Source organism: Balaenoptera physalus (genome assembly GCF_965194825.1).
Source record: "Balaenoptera physalus genome assembly, chromosome: 3".
Classification (NCBI taxonomy): domain Eukaryota; kingdom Metazoa; phylum Chordata; class Mammalia; order Artiodactyla; family Balaenopteridae; genus Balaenoptera; species Balaenoptera physalus.
Genome location: NC_138890.1, coordinates 94,777,037 through 94,791,568, shown reverse-complemented (window position 1 = coordinate 94,791,568; position 14,532 = coordinate 94,777,037). Strand labels below are relative to the sequence as shown.

Below are 14,532 nucleotides of genomic sequence, written 5' to 3'. Positions count from 1 at the left end.
CGGAGCAACTGGGCCCGTGGGCCACAACTACTGAGCCTGCGCGTCTGGAGCCTGTGCTCCGCAACAAGAGAGGCCACGATAGTGAGGGGCCCGCACACCACGATGAAGAGTGGCCCCCACTTGCCGCAACTGGAGAAAGCCCTCGTGCAGAAACGAAGACCCAACACAGCCATAAATAAATAAATAAATTAAATAATAATTAAAATCAGCTGATGTTAATAAATATGTCAATGTGAACTTGAAAAAAAAATTAAAAAAAAAAAAAGACAGAACATCAAATTTGATATTTTTTAAAAAGGAAAGCTTGAAAATAAAGCAGTGAAAAAACATGTACCATGAAAATGTAGATCATGAACATGTATATACCTAATGACAATGCATAAAATAAATTATGTAAACACTGCCTAGATTTCAAGAAAATTAAAAATCTGTAAACAAAGTGTTCTAACTCAGCTTTCTCAGAGACAGAGACTTAGTTAACAACACTATTAAAGATATGGAAAGTATTAATTGATTTGAACAAGCAGTTATTTAAAAAGAGAAATAAGAGCCTATGTCTAGAAACTAAAAATCTCTTTTCAATAATTCATGGCTTAAGTAAAAATATGCTGATGAGAATTAAAAATGCTTAGAACTAAACAATGATACAAATTACATCTAAATGTATGAGATGCTACTAAAGAAAATCTATAGCTAACGATACCTCCATTATAACTTGTTAGGAGAACTAAATGAGTTAATATTTAAGTGCTTAGAACAGTGTATAGTCACAGAGCAAACATTATACGAGTGTCTGTTAAAAGGTAGAATTTACAGACAAATTCATTTATTAGAAAGCAAAAAAGTACAAATAGTGTAGTGGCAATGTTTATTAAGAAAATTGTGGGAATTGGAAGTGAATCAGAGGGTGAGCAACAAGGCTGCAGTTAAGAAGTCAAGAAGAAGTAAACCACATTTTACCTCATAATCTCAGAAATTAAGGGCAGTAGGTATGACTGAAAGCAAGAGTGAGGTAGACTTAAAAAACAAGAGGATTGGATGGCTGTCTATATAAAATGTTTGATCCCCAATTCCTATCCCTACCCACAATGCCAGACAACCCTAGGTTTATTCAGTTTGAACCCAACAACTATAGAGTTAAGAAAACCAATTACGTCTGTGAGCAGAAAACTGAGAACACAACTCGGCTGAGAAAGTATTGGCTGTCAGGCTTATTGCCCTAGGCAATAAGAAAATACTGGACACGGGGAGTTCAAAAATTAAATAGCTGGGTCCTTGAAAGACTACCCTAAAAGGACACAAAACAGTTGAAAATTCAACTGCAAAGCACAGAACTTCCAATCAACTTCTTATGTAAATACTTTATTGGTGTACAGAAAAATACACAAATCAATATTACACATTTGATGAATTTTCAAAGTGAACATAACTACGTAACCACACCCAGGTAAAAAAAATCAAACATTACCAGAAGGCCAGACGCTCTTTCATGCACTTATAGGATTTTATAAAATATGAATCATAAAGTATGCATACATTATGGCTTCTTTTATTGGACATGATGTTTGAAAAATCCACCCATGTTTTTGTATATAACAATAGTTCATGCCTTCTCATTGCTGAATAGCATTCTAGTATATGCATACAACACAACTTATTTATTCACTGTGATGTTGCAAATTGTGCTGCTACTTTAAAAATTCATGTATATGTCCTTTTGTAAATGTTTGCATTTCTGTTGGGTATACTCTTAAGAGAAGAACTTATGTTGGGTATATAACTAGGAGTTGAATTCCTGGGTCAGGGGATATGTATAGATTCAGATTTTTATGATACTGCCAAACAGATTTATAAAATGATAAACCAATTTACATTCTCACAGTAGTGGATAAAATGTCAATTGCTCCACATCCATGCCAACATATATCTTTTTCATTTTAGCAATTCTGGTGAATGGGTAATAGTATTGCATTGTGATTTTAATACGCATTTCCCTGAAAAACCACTGAAGGTGAGCACATTTTCAGATGAATATTGGCCAATTGATATCATCTTTTATATAATGTCTGTTCAAGTCTTTTGCCCATCTTTATTGGATTATCTGCCTTTTTATTATTGTCAGATTTTTTACATATTCTGGACACAAACACTTTGTAGAATATTTCTATTGAAAATGTTGTTTTGCATGCATTTTCACTCTTCATGCTGACATTTGATGAACAGAAGTTCTTAATTTTAATGTAATAGCACATTTTTTTTCTTTATGGCTATGTAATTTGTGTCTTGTTTAATAAATCTTTGTCTTCTCCAAGCCATGAAGATATTTTCCTATGCCTTATTCTAAAAAGTTTCATTGTTTTATCATACACATTGAGATCTGCAATCCATCTAGAATTGGTATCTATGTATGTAGTGAGGTAGAGGTCAAGATTTGTCTTTATTTAAATGTACTATAACTACTACTCTATTTATTGGGCAACAATTCTTCACTACCCTCTGATGCTGTATATCCTACAAGTAGAAGTACTGACTGCTTTTTGTTTTATATTTTCTAGGATATTTCTATAGTGAACATGCTTGGATGTGGTGGCCCCCAAGCTGTAAGCTTATTCAGCTTTCTGCTTTCCGGAGAACTGCTTGTCTCTTTCTTGGTGTGCACTCCTGACGCTGCGGTATTGAGCGTAAAAAAGGAAAATGGCTTGCAGCCAGTTTCGTTCCAGGTGCCTGCTCTGGATCTAAGAGCCCCTGGTTGTTCCCCAGAAGAAGGACGTGCTGCCCTAAGGGGGAAGTCTGTATCTCCAGAGAATGGCCCATAAAGCATGCTGACGCATAGACAGTGGCGACAGAATTATGTGGAAAACAAGGTTTACTGATTTATTGTCTAATATTCGTTCCATACTAAACCTAGATATACATTCATGCTCTTTGAATAAACTTGCCTTGCAACCATCAGTTGTCTTGGCCCTTCTGATCCCATACTGGTGCTTTTCAGTTCCTTACCCCTCACTGCCAGGAACTTCTAGCTTTCTGCAGCCGGTCTGCGGCACTTGGATAAGCAAGATAGATCCCCTTTTAGAGCACTTTTGTTGTGGCTTCACTACACAAATGCTGTGGCTCCAATTTCAAAATATAAAATAGGTAATTATTTTACCTATTTTAGGCTTGTACTGTATATGCTCTAAATTCCAAAAGTGATACTGGAATACATAAATTGCTACCCCTGCTCCTCAAGTATGGTCCAACAGGAACAACATAGAATCTCAGGAGGAAAAAGGAAAGTCCCAACTCTCATTATGAACTCACATGAAGCAGAAGTAGTAAGAATTGCAGTATCTCAATTCAACAGACCTTATGTTCAGTGAAAACAGTTACCAGGGGCTTGAGGTTTACAGTGGATTAACCACCAATTGAATTCCATTGTTCCTATAGCCCTGGATGTTCCATACACTGTGATGTAACTAAATTTTTGGCATGGACCGATGGCGCTGGATATGCTGTCCTGGACATTGCCAAAGTCTTCTTTTGCATCCCTCTAGCACCCAAAGAAAAAGACTAATTCTCATTCATGCTACAAGGCCACAAATATACATTTGCAGTATTCCCTCAGGAGTACCTAAATTCCTCTTCCATTTACTACAAGGGGGCAGGTCAGGATTTATTGTGACTACCACTCCACTATGATGCCCAAAGCTTTCAGTGATAGATATTATTCAGTTGGCTGTAGGGTCAGAAGCCTGAGTCAATGGCTCTGACTCTGGTATTAGCACACCATCACCAGCAAGGGTGACTAATCAAGCCTAACAAAATCCAGAAGTCTGCTCATCGAGTTTTGGGGGGATTCTGCAGACAAAATCACAATGCTCTATCACTCTGGAAGTTAAGGAAAAATTGTCTCCCTTCCCCCAACCAAAAGCCAGCCTAGCATCACTTTGGATTCTTGAGTATTAGAGACAGTAGCCGATTCACTTGGGCATTCTCTTTGGTCTTGTATACCAGCTAACCCACAGGCCTGCACTGGATGCTAATCCGCAAGCTGTGGAATGCTCCCTACTTTGAGGTACCACAAACCTAATGACCTATTTGAGCTACAAGGCTCCATGACTGATGATTTTGTTTGCTGGAGCCTATGGAAAAGGGAGGAAGTCCCCACTCAGAAGCATCGTTGGTTGTATAGGACTCACCGACTCGCTGAAACAGGTACATTTAAAAGCAACTCTTAGCTTACTGCTGGCCCCTTGTCACAACCAAAGCTCTGACCCACAGAGACTTTGTGATTCTGTGGACTGATATTCTCAGTTTTAGATGAACCAAAATAGACTCACCACTAACCATTTGACAAGCCTTACTTGTCAACTGGAATTGGTGTGTGCAAGCCATGGGGGTGGGTCACAGAGATCTTCAAATGATTAAAGAAACACCACCAGTAGATCACCAGTAGCCCTCAGAAGACAGTGGAAATCTCTTTTAAATGCACTTACTTTTGGTTACTCAGGGAAGATTTCCAGAGGGACTACTGATACATTATTTATATGTACCCTGAGGGCAGTTATCTTTATTACTCTAAGAGTAATCCAACTAGAAAAGGTGGTACAAAATTTGTCCCTAATTTTAGTTGAAATAATCAATGACACCTCATCCCTGGAAAGCACTCTGGTCAGCCTCAGTCACTGATCAGCATTGTTATGGATGACAGAATTGCCCAAAACTTCATCCTTGCAGGCCAGGGTAGAATATATGCAATTGCTAATGCATTCTGTTATCCTTGGATTAATACCTCAGGCTAAGTGGAAAGGTCAATACGGAAACTTTAGGAGAAAGCCATCTTGCTTTCTAAGGTAGACCCTGAGGGCCAAGAAATTTGTTCAGCTGGCTTGGTCCAGGAATTTGCCAGCATGATTGAGGCCAATACTGCAAGTGGCCTTATCCTGTTCTTTGGAGACCTGTTGATATGAGCCTTAATTAAATACTCTGTGAAACAAATTGAATGGGTTTAGTCCCTATCTCTATTAATTAGATTAATCAGAGTGTCAAACAATGTGGTATACCTGTGGAAAAATCTGTCATGGCCCCTGAAACTGTGTCATGTTTGGCTTTTGGACTATGCACAGTCTGACAATGGTGTGCCCTTTATCACAAAATCTACTCAATAATAGGCTGATAGTCAATGTTTTTGCATACCTTAACATTTGTTTTTTATTTGGCCCACATGTTTTATGTTCCTTCTTTTTTTCCTTTCTTATTTTTTTAAATTATTAGTAAAAATTTTCAAATAAATATACTCATTTACTATTCTTTTACTGGTTACCTGCAAGTTACAGTATGCATCTCTGACTTTTTATAGCATAAAATAAATGATCACATTTACCATCTTTCCATTCATGCTGGAACCTTAAAACATTTAGTTCCATTTGCAACCTCTTTTGGAGAGCCAATTCTCAATATCTAGTAAAATTGATGTACACAATAGCAATGCCTCTTCAATGTCTAAATATAGATCAACTTTTACAAATGTGCACAAGAAGACATGTACAAGTCTATTTGTTACTGCACTGTTTGGAAAAGTGAAAAAGTTGGGGGCAACTTCATATCCTTTTATATGATATGGATAAATAAACAGTATTCATAAAATAGAATCCCACAGCACTGTTAAAATGCACTAAATAGAGATCAACATAAATCGATGAACATAATTTCAGATGAAAGTAACAGAAGAGTACATACAAAATGATATATGAATTTTAGAAACAGATTGTATGTAAGTAGGTACATAAGAGGTAAAAATATATAAATATGAGAGAAGGATGAACTCTAACTTTAGAAGAGTTGTTACCTATGGGGAGGGAGGGAGAGAAATGGGATAAAGAAGAGGTACAGGGGCTTCCCTGGTGGCGCAGTGGTTGAGAGTCCGCCTGCCAGTGCGGGGGACACGGGTTCGAGCCCTGGTCTGGGAAGGTCCCACGTGCCGCGGAGCAACTAGGCCCGTGAGCCACAAGTACTGAGCCTGCACGTCTGGAGCCTGTGCTCCACAACAAGAGAGGCCGCGATAGTGAGAGGCCTGCGCACCGCGATGAGGAGTGGCCCCCGCTTGCCGCAACTGGGGAAAGCCCTCGCACAGCAACGAAGACCCAACACAGCCAAAAATAAATAAATAAATTTATAAAAAAAAAAAAAACAAAAAACGAAGAGGTACAGAAGTCTTACAAGGTTTTATGTGTTAAAAACTATTGATGGGCTTCCCTGGTGGCGCAGTGGTTGAGAGTCTGCCTGCCAATGCAGGGGACACGGGTTCGAGCCCTGGTCTGGGAGGATCCCACATGCCGTGGAGCGGCTGGGCCCGTGAGCCACGACTACTGAGCCTGCGCGTCTGGAGCCTGTGCTCCGCAACAAGAGAGGCCGCGATAGTGAGAGGCCCGCGCACCGCAATGAAGAGTGGCCCCCGCTTGCCACAACCAGAGAAAGCCCTCGCACAGAAATGAAGACCCAACACAGCCATAAATAAATAAATAAATAAATAAATAAATAAATAAAACCAAAAAACCCCAAAAAACTATCGATGCAATGATGGCAAAGTGCTCATATTTTAAAAATTTCAGCAAGAAGTACTTAGATATTTAAAGTTTAAGCAAATGCTACTACTCCTTCTACTTTCTGCTTATTTGAAATAGTTCATAAATACATATAAGAAAACTTTACATAAAAATTTCATAACGAGTACGAGTGGAAATGTCTACCTGCAAGTGTAGTTGCTTCACTGGGTGTTAATATAAACTGATTTTCTATGTATATAGGCAAAAATTCAGATGCTCCAATCATAACTAAAGATTCTGAAGCTCTGGACAGGGATAGGTACACAAACATTGGATTCTTGATCAGAATCTGAAATAGAAATAAGTTACATATGAATTACTTTATTTTGTTAGGTAAAGAGTAATAGATATACCCACTCGCATGTTAATGACCAATCCACAAAAAGTTTAGCTTTCTCAATCTTAACTGAAAATACGTATATATGTATATAAAAATTGAAATATAAATTTAAAATTCACCAATATACACATACCATAAAAGACATGTAGTGTTTTAACCATTTTTATTTGTTATTTGATCTCCATACCACCGATAATTTTTATTTGGGGATCTGGCAGTTTGCTAGAAATGCTAGAACTAAAACATTAACCTTCAAACTAATTTCTGGATTTCCTAGATATGTATATATCTTTGAAACTATTTAGTGGTGTTTTATATTTGTATATATTTTTTAACAAACTTAAAATTTCTTTTTCTAGCCCTAAACACAATTTCTAAAATCTAATCATTTTCTGCATATTCATCGAATTCATCTTCTGAGGGCTATTTAACATTACATAGTGTAATTCCACAATATTTATCCACTCCCATAGGGTTAAATGCTTAGGCTGACTTCAACTTCCTACTGGCACAAACAAGGCTACATTAAACATCCCTGTGCAACCCTTAAGGAAATAGGATAGAGTGTCTTTGGAAGTACATATCCTAGAAAGGGATTGCTAGGGCATTGGAATTTGGTGTACTTCATTCCATTATTTCTCCAAATCTTTTCTCCAGAATTATCAGTTTATATTCCCACCATAATATAAGATAGTTCCATTTTCTTCATGTAGCAACTGATATTTTCTAAAATTCATCAGATCAATATTTCTTTTTTTTTAAATTTTATTTATTTATTTATGGTTGTGTCGGGTCTTCGTTTCTGTGCGAGGGCTCTCTCTAGTTGCAGCAAGCGGGGGCCACTCTTCATCGCGGTGCACAGGCCTCTCACTATCGTGGCCTCTCTTGTTGCGGAGCACAGGCTCCAGAGGCACAGGCTCAGCAATTGTGGCTTACGGGACTAGTCGCTCCGCGGCATGTGGGATCCTCCCAGACCAGGGCTCGAACCCGTGTCCCTCGCATCGGCAGGCAGACTCTCAACCACTGCGCCACCAGGGAGGCCCAGATCAATATTTCTGACTTCACATCCCCTTCCAGAACTTTGCTATTCTCCAAGAAAGAGGCATTGAACTTGGAAAGGGCTTTACGACCACCTCAGCAAAGCAAGTAATGCTGCATGACTTCTGAGGTTGGGTCATAAAAGGATAATATGACTTCTGCTGGGAACTCTCACTCTCTCAGGACTCTGGCCTTGGAACTTAGTTACCATGTTATGAGAAAGCCCAGGCCAGATGGAGAGGTGATGTGTGGGCATTCCAGCAAACAGCCAGGATCAAAAGCTAATATCTGAGTGAACAAGTCTTCAGATGACTCCATCCCCCAGACTTAGTTCACTACAACTGACCACAAGTAGAGCTGAGAAGAGTAAGCCCTGCACAAATCACAGCATCATGAGCAAAACAGATGCTCTAGTATTTTAAGCCACTAAGTTTTGGGGAGGTTTGTCATGTAGCAATAATAACTGGCACACCCCACATAATCACGAACACTTTAATATTGGCTGGCTTTCAAAATTTTTCCATGCTGATGAATGTATATTATTACAATGCTATATTTTGTATTTCTCTAATTTCCAATACAACTGAGCATTTCTTGATATAATTCTTAGCTATTTAGGACTATTTTGTGTGTATGAACTGGCTATTTGTATGTTTATTAGGCTTCCTGAAATTCTTGTGTAGATTTTCCAAGAATTCCTTGTTTATTCTAAATATTAATCTCTTGTTGGATTTAGGTATCTGTCGCCCACCTTTTACAACTGTTTATAGCTTCCTTCATTAAACAGAAATCTTTGACTTAATGTAATCTAATCCATAAATTATAAGCCCATATTTGACGCTATTGGGAATCTTGTCTAACCTTTTCCTACCTCTATGTCACAAGGTATTTCTTTCATTTTAAACATTAACTTTGTTATTTTTTCTAGTCACATTCTATTAACCTAGAAATCACCTTTTTGCATAACATGAAGTAGAGAGCCAACTTCATTTTACCAAATAGAGAACGAAGTTAGTCATCACACCTATTCAACAATTATCCTTGAAGTGCCTCTTCTATCATATGACAGGTCTTAGATACATTAATCTGTAGCTGTGTTCTTTATTCTGTTCCACTGGCCTATTTATCTGTACTGAGAAAATGCTACCTTTTTTTTTTTCACTGCTAAGGCTTTATAGCCTGTCTTAATGTGTACGAGGATCAACACTCTTCGTTTTACCTATTCATGCCCTTATTCTGCCATAATAATTTTAGAATCAATTTGTCATTTACTAAAAAAATAAAATTCTTGCCATAGTGATTACATCACATTGAATTCATAGATTATTTGAGAAAGAAATCACATATATGAAAGTTGTCATTTTATCCATTAAATTGTATATCTCTCAACTTATCCTAGTCTCCTCTAATACTGTTACATGAGTTTTAAATTTTTTCATGAAGTTCTTGAGTAGTTCTGAATTATTTATAGTTTTGTGATTACTTTTTACTTTATCTAATTTTAAAAATAGATAATTATTTATGAATAGTCTTATTTGAATATTTTATTTTTTAAAATTTTATATTTTTTATGTTGCACATTCAGATACTGCTCAATTAGTGGATTATACCTCTTTTATAGGTCCTTCTAGTTCACAAATGTTGATTTATTCATAATAATTATTGAGAATTGAATATTAAGCACAGTCCTTATTCTAATGAAAGTTATAGCAATATTCCATGATTCTGTATGAAATGGAAGTCTGTATTAGATATAACAAGCAAAACAAGAAACAGAAAATCTGGTTTTTTGTCTTGGCTCTGCAACTGATTTTTGGAGTAACAATAAGCAAATCACAATCTCTACATATCTCATTTTCAGCAAGTATTATGTAATAGTAGATAGAGCAATGGCCTGAGAGTAAAACACATGAGGTATTCTTATATTCTTAACCTCAATTCGGCCACCTGTATATGTGTGTGTGTGTGTGTGTGTGTGTGTGTGTGTGTAAGTGTGTGTCCAAAGACATACATGTCTTTGGAAAAGTTACTCATCCTCTTTAAATTACTGGTTCATCAACTGTAAAGTAGAAATGATAATACCTATATTTATGGTGATTATGAGAATTGCATATATGTAATAATTTATATAATTTCTGGCACATAGTAGGTGCCCAGTAAAGAATATACATCAGTTTCATAATTTATAAAATAAGAGTAATCACATGAGATTACTAAATTTGTTGTTTGTAAACTTGAGTTAGCCTTAAATCATTTGGAGGGCAATTATAAAACATATATTGCCAGGTCCTACTTCCAGAGTTTCTGATTCAGTAGGTCTGGAATGGGGCCTAAGAATTCACGTTTTTAACAGATTCCCAAATGATGATGATGATGTTAATCTGAGAACCAATGCATGAGATAATTTTTCTGTTTATGCTGTTTAGGATTAAAATGAACAGACTCAGTGGCTAATTCAGTTGATGCAGCTTATCATAATGTTACACAAAAAGTAAGAAAGCCCAAACACTCTCTCAGTAGCTAAACAATTCAGCGCTCGTAAAGAAATAGAACCATCATTCAGAATAAGATGGCAGCCTATCTTGTCTGCTCAGTAGTGGGAGTTCCATTGCTTTATCTTGATTGCTTCAAAGGCCCAAATATTCAGTTTCTTTCTGTCAGATTATTGTGTCTATGTCTGCTTCTATTTTGGCTACTGACTATTCTCTCTCCATTTTCTTCTTTATCTCAATGGTCTTTGCTCATTCATTTTCTCTATGTCAATTTACCAAAGCTATGTTGCTTGAGTTTCCCTCTCTTTCTCCTATGTATATACTCCCCAAGAGAGAGGAACTGACTAGATTAGTTAGTTTACAGCAAGGTGTCTCTGTTGGTCATTGTTCTCAAGATATGATATTTAATAGGTTTTGGGGAAATCTAAAGATTACTGTCTTGGACTCAAGTGCTGATCCCAGATCTACTTTTGGCTAGGACATTTGGAATATATCATACAGAGCAAGGCAACTAATGCACAAGGAAACACTTCTGGGCACTTTATTCAGAAAGGGACTGTGAGCATAGCAAATACTCAGAATACCATGGATTCTCTTCCAGGTGTTCCTGCTTAAAAAAAATCAACCCATTTCTTTTCTTAGATATAAAATACAGGGGTCAAAGAAGAAGGCCAGATATACAAATCGGTATCCAAGTGGTTTCATGTAGCAAAATTAAGCTTAATTCTGGTAGTTGTTGATACACAAAGGGAGAAACTGAATTAGTTCTGCACAGTAGGAGACAGTTCTGTGCAACAGCCATATCTTGCAGTACTGTGGATCTTAGCCCTAGTCCATCACAGAGTCTGCCAACAACTAGGGTCTTTACTACACCAGAGGAGGCTCATGCTGGTCTGGAACTTCAAACTAGGTTAGGTACTTCTATATGTGCTTACTTAGCTGGAGTCTGAAACAAGAGCAGGACCAACAAAATATAAAGTATTAGGTATAGAGGCCTCAGAAAAGTAGGCTGAGGTTCAGGAGAGGGATCAAGTAGCAGTGGGGTACAAATGTTAATGAAGAAATCACTGTAGAGGAATGTTGCAGAGAGGAAACAGTTCCTGAATATGGGTCATATGATGTCACAATTAATTCTGGAAGTTTTTTCTTTCATGAGGTAGAAGCATTAATCTACTTCCTACCCTAATCCAGGTTGCATGATGGGAGACACTGATCCTGCCAGTAAAAAGGCCTTGGTGTCTATGGACAAATAGAAGGAAAACGTAAGTTGAGGAGGACACCAATAAATTTTTAACTTCTCAAGTGTCTTACCTGATTATTTAACTTCTCACCTGCTCTGGTCTTGATTCTTTATGGTACACAGCTATAATTTGCCATAGAAAATAAGTAATGGTTATCTTTTTGCTTATAGCATGTTTAAAAATGTTTCAGCTTCCCATGCTGGAATCTTACCTAGTCTGCTTCCATGAACACCAATTTATTTTAAGTAAAACCTAGCAGACAACTCAGAGATTAAAACCAGTATATAATGTCCTGACATAAATACAAGTGATATATTTGATTATGTTTTCTACAATAGTAATTAATTTGCCTTCAAAGGAAAGTCAATATTTTGACTACCAATATTTGACTACCAAAATATCTAAATAATTTGGACACTATCTTCTTTGATATAGTCTGTCATCTATCAGCAGTCACACAAGCAATGAAGAATACCTCATATTCATTTGGTCCTTTATAGTCACAAAGTTCTTTCATATTATAATACTCATTGACACTTCTTTGTTCATTGGAGTCCTGGTATGTAAATGTCTTCCTGGGTAATAAGGGATGAGACAAGCATGAGATGAAGAAAAGGAGGGTGAACGTGTTGATCTCTCTGCTCCACACATTTAAAAGGAGCTTTTCCCCTATGAAATTTTATTCCTTACATGCTTGCAGTGAGTGTTAATTTCATTAATTTTTCTTTTCCATGATTTATTTCCCTCACTTCCAAGTATTGTTTTTGTTGTTTTAAAATATGTTTCTAGTCCATTATATTTTTATAGCTATAGCTAAATAGATATTAAATTTATTCACTGTTCTACTTTCTTTTCTTCAAGCTTAATCCCATTTACTTTTACAGTTACAACTTTTCACCTCATGTACATTATAACTTTATAAAAATGTTAAATATTTTGTCTCTTCTAGCTTTTTATCTTTTATTTTACTTATGTCTATTTTATTTATTTTAAAAGTATAAAAATTGGGGAAGAGATCAAGATAGCAGAGCAGGAGGACACTGGGTTCACATCCCCCCCACAAACACATCAAAAAATACATCTACATGTGGAAAAATTCTCACTGAAAACAACTGGAGACTGGCAGAAAGACTCTTCTACAACCAAGGCTGTAAAGAACTATCCACACAGAATCAAGTAGGAAGGGAGGAGAATGATCAGGTCGGGACTTACACTCCTAGGAGGGGACAGAGAAGAGGAGAGAGATTACTATGGGCTCAGAGAGCCTCCCTGGAGAGTGAGGGATTTGAACCAAATATTGAGTATCCCAGCCCTGGTATTTGATAGTGGGAAGACAAGTCCCCATAGCTGGTTAGAAGACCAGTGGAACTTACAAGAGAGCTGTAAGAAACTGAGACTCTACTCGTAAAGAGTGTGCACATGCTTGTTCACTCCCCAAAAAAGATGGTGGAAGCAGACTGAAACTGCCTGGGGCTCTGGCTGGTTTCCTATCACCACCCCAGCGAGTACGCCAGCCCCTTTAGCTCCAGCGCAGTTCCCCACTAGGGTGAAGGTTACCACTGTCTTGGACAGTGCACACTTGGTGAGGACATAGCCGACTTGGACCCAGCACTGCATCTGAATGGGGTGAGGGTGGCCACGACTGATACTCATGGAAGTTGGTGGATCGGGAGCTGTCTGGAACACTGACTGATGTGCAGAGACCACCTTGGCACATGCCCTGGCCCACACTGGGCACCTGCTCTGGCCCCTCTTGCTTCAGCACTACTACCCTCTAGGGCGAAGGTGCCATTGCAGGGAAGGGGGAGAGCACACACCTACAGGGAACAGAACCAGCTCAGACCCAATTCTCAGAGCTTCTCCTCCAGCACCTCAGGACACAATCTCACCCCAGATAGTGTGAGGATGGCCACTGAGCATAGGAGAAGCCCTGGCTCACCCCTGACTGGCTCTAGCCATGCTATCTCCAGCCCCACCTCCCACCAAGGTGATAGCTGCCAGTGTACCCTGGCAAAATACATGACCCATGCACACTTTAGATCCAGCTCTCCCACCAAAGGCACTGGGAACACACAGACTGCACAGGGATGCTCCCACACAAGGACACCCTTGCAAGACTGGGAGAGTTAACTGTTTTACATAATTTCATAGACATTCAGGAGAAGGTTAAACAAAACGAGAAGACAAAAGAATTTGTTTCAAATGAAATAACAAGAAAAAAACTCTGAAAAAATAATTAATGAAACAGAAATAAATAATTTACCAGATAAAGATTTCAAAGCATTAGTAATAAGAATGCTAACTGAACTTGAGAAAAGAATAGATGAACATAGTGAGAATTTTAACAAGGAAATTGAAAGTATAAAAAGAATCAGAGCTGAATATGAGAACTGAAATGAAAAACACACTACAAGGAGTTAACAGCAGACTAGGGCATACAAAAGAATGCATAAGTGATCTAGAAGATAGAATGATGGAAATCACCCAATCAGAACAGTAAAAAGAAAAACAAATTTTAAAAATGAGGACAGTTTAAGGGACCTCTGAGATTTCATCAAGCATACTATCATTTGCATTATAGGAGTCCTAGAAGGAGAAGAGAGAGAGAAAGGGGTTGAAAATGTATTTGATGAAATTATGGCTGGAAACATTCTGAACCTGAAGAAGGAAACAGATATCCAGGTACAGGAAACACAGAGAGCCCCAAAAGAGATGAACCCAAAGATATCTACACCAAGACGTACAATAATTAAAATGGCAAAAGTTAAAGATAAAGAGAGAATTCTAAAGACCAGCAAGAGAAAAATAAAGAGTCATGTACAAGGGAGCCCCCA

General features: G+C 37.8%; 1 protein-coding gene across 1 annotated transcript in view; it reads right to left on the bottom strand.

Moving 5' to 3' along the window:
- SLCO6A1 (solute carrier organic anion transporter family member 6A1) overlaps nt 1-14,532 on the bottom strand; it is a 108,699-nt gene that overhangs the window by 50,376 nt on the left and 43,791 nt on the right. Inside the window, exon 4 of the mRNA XM_082455534.1 lies at nt 6,732-6,899. Within this exon, the coding sequence (XP_082311660.1) occupies nt 6,732-6,899 (168 nt within the window). The remainder of the gene's footprint in view (nt 1-6,731; nt 6,900-14,532) is intronic.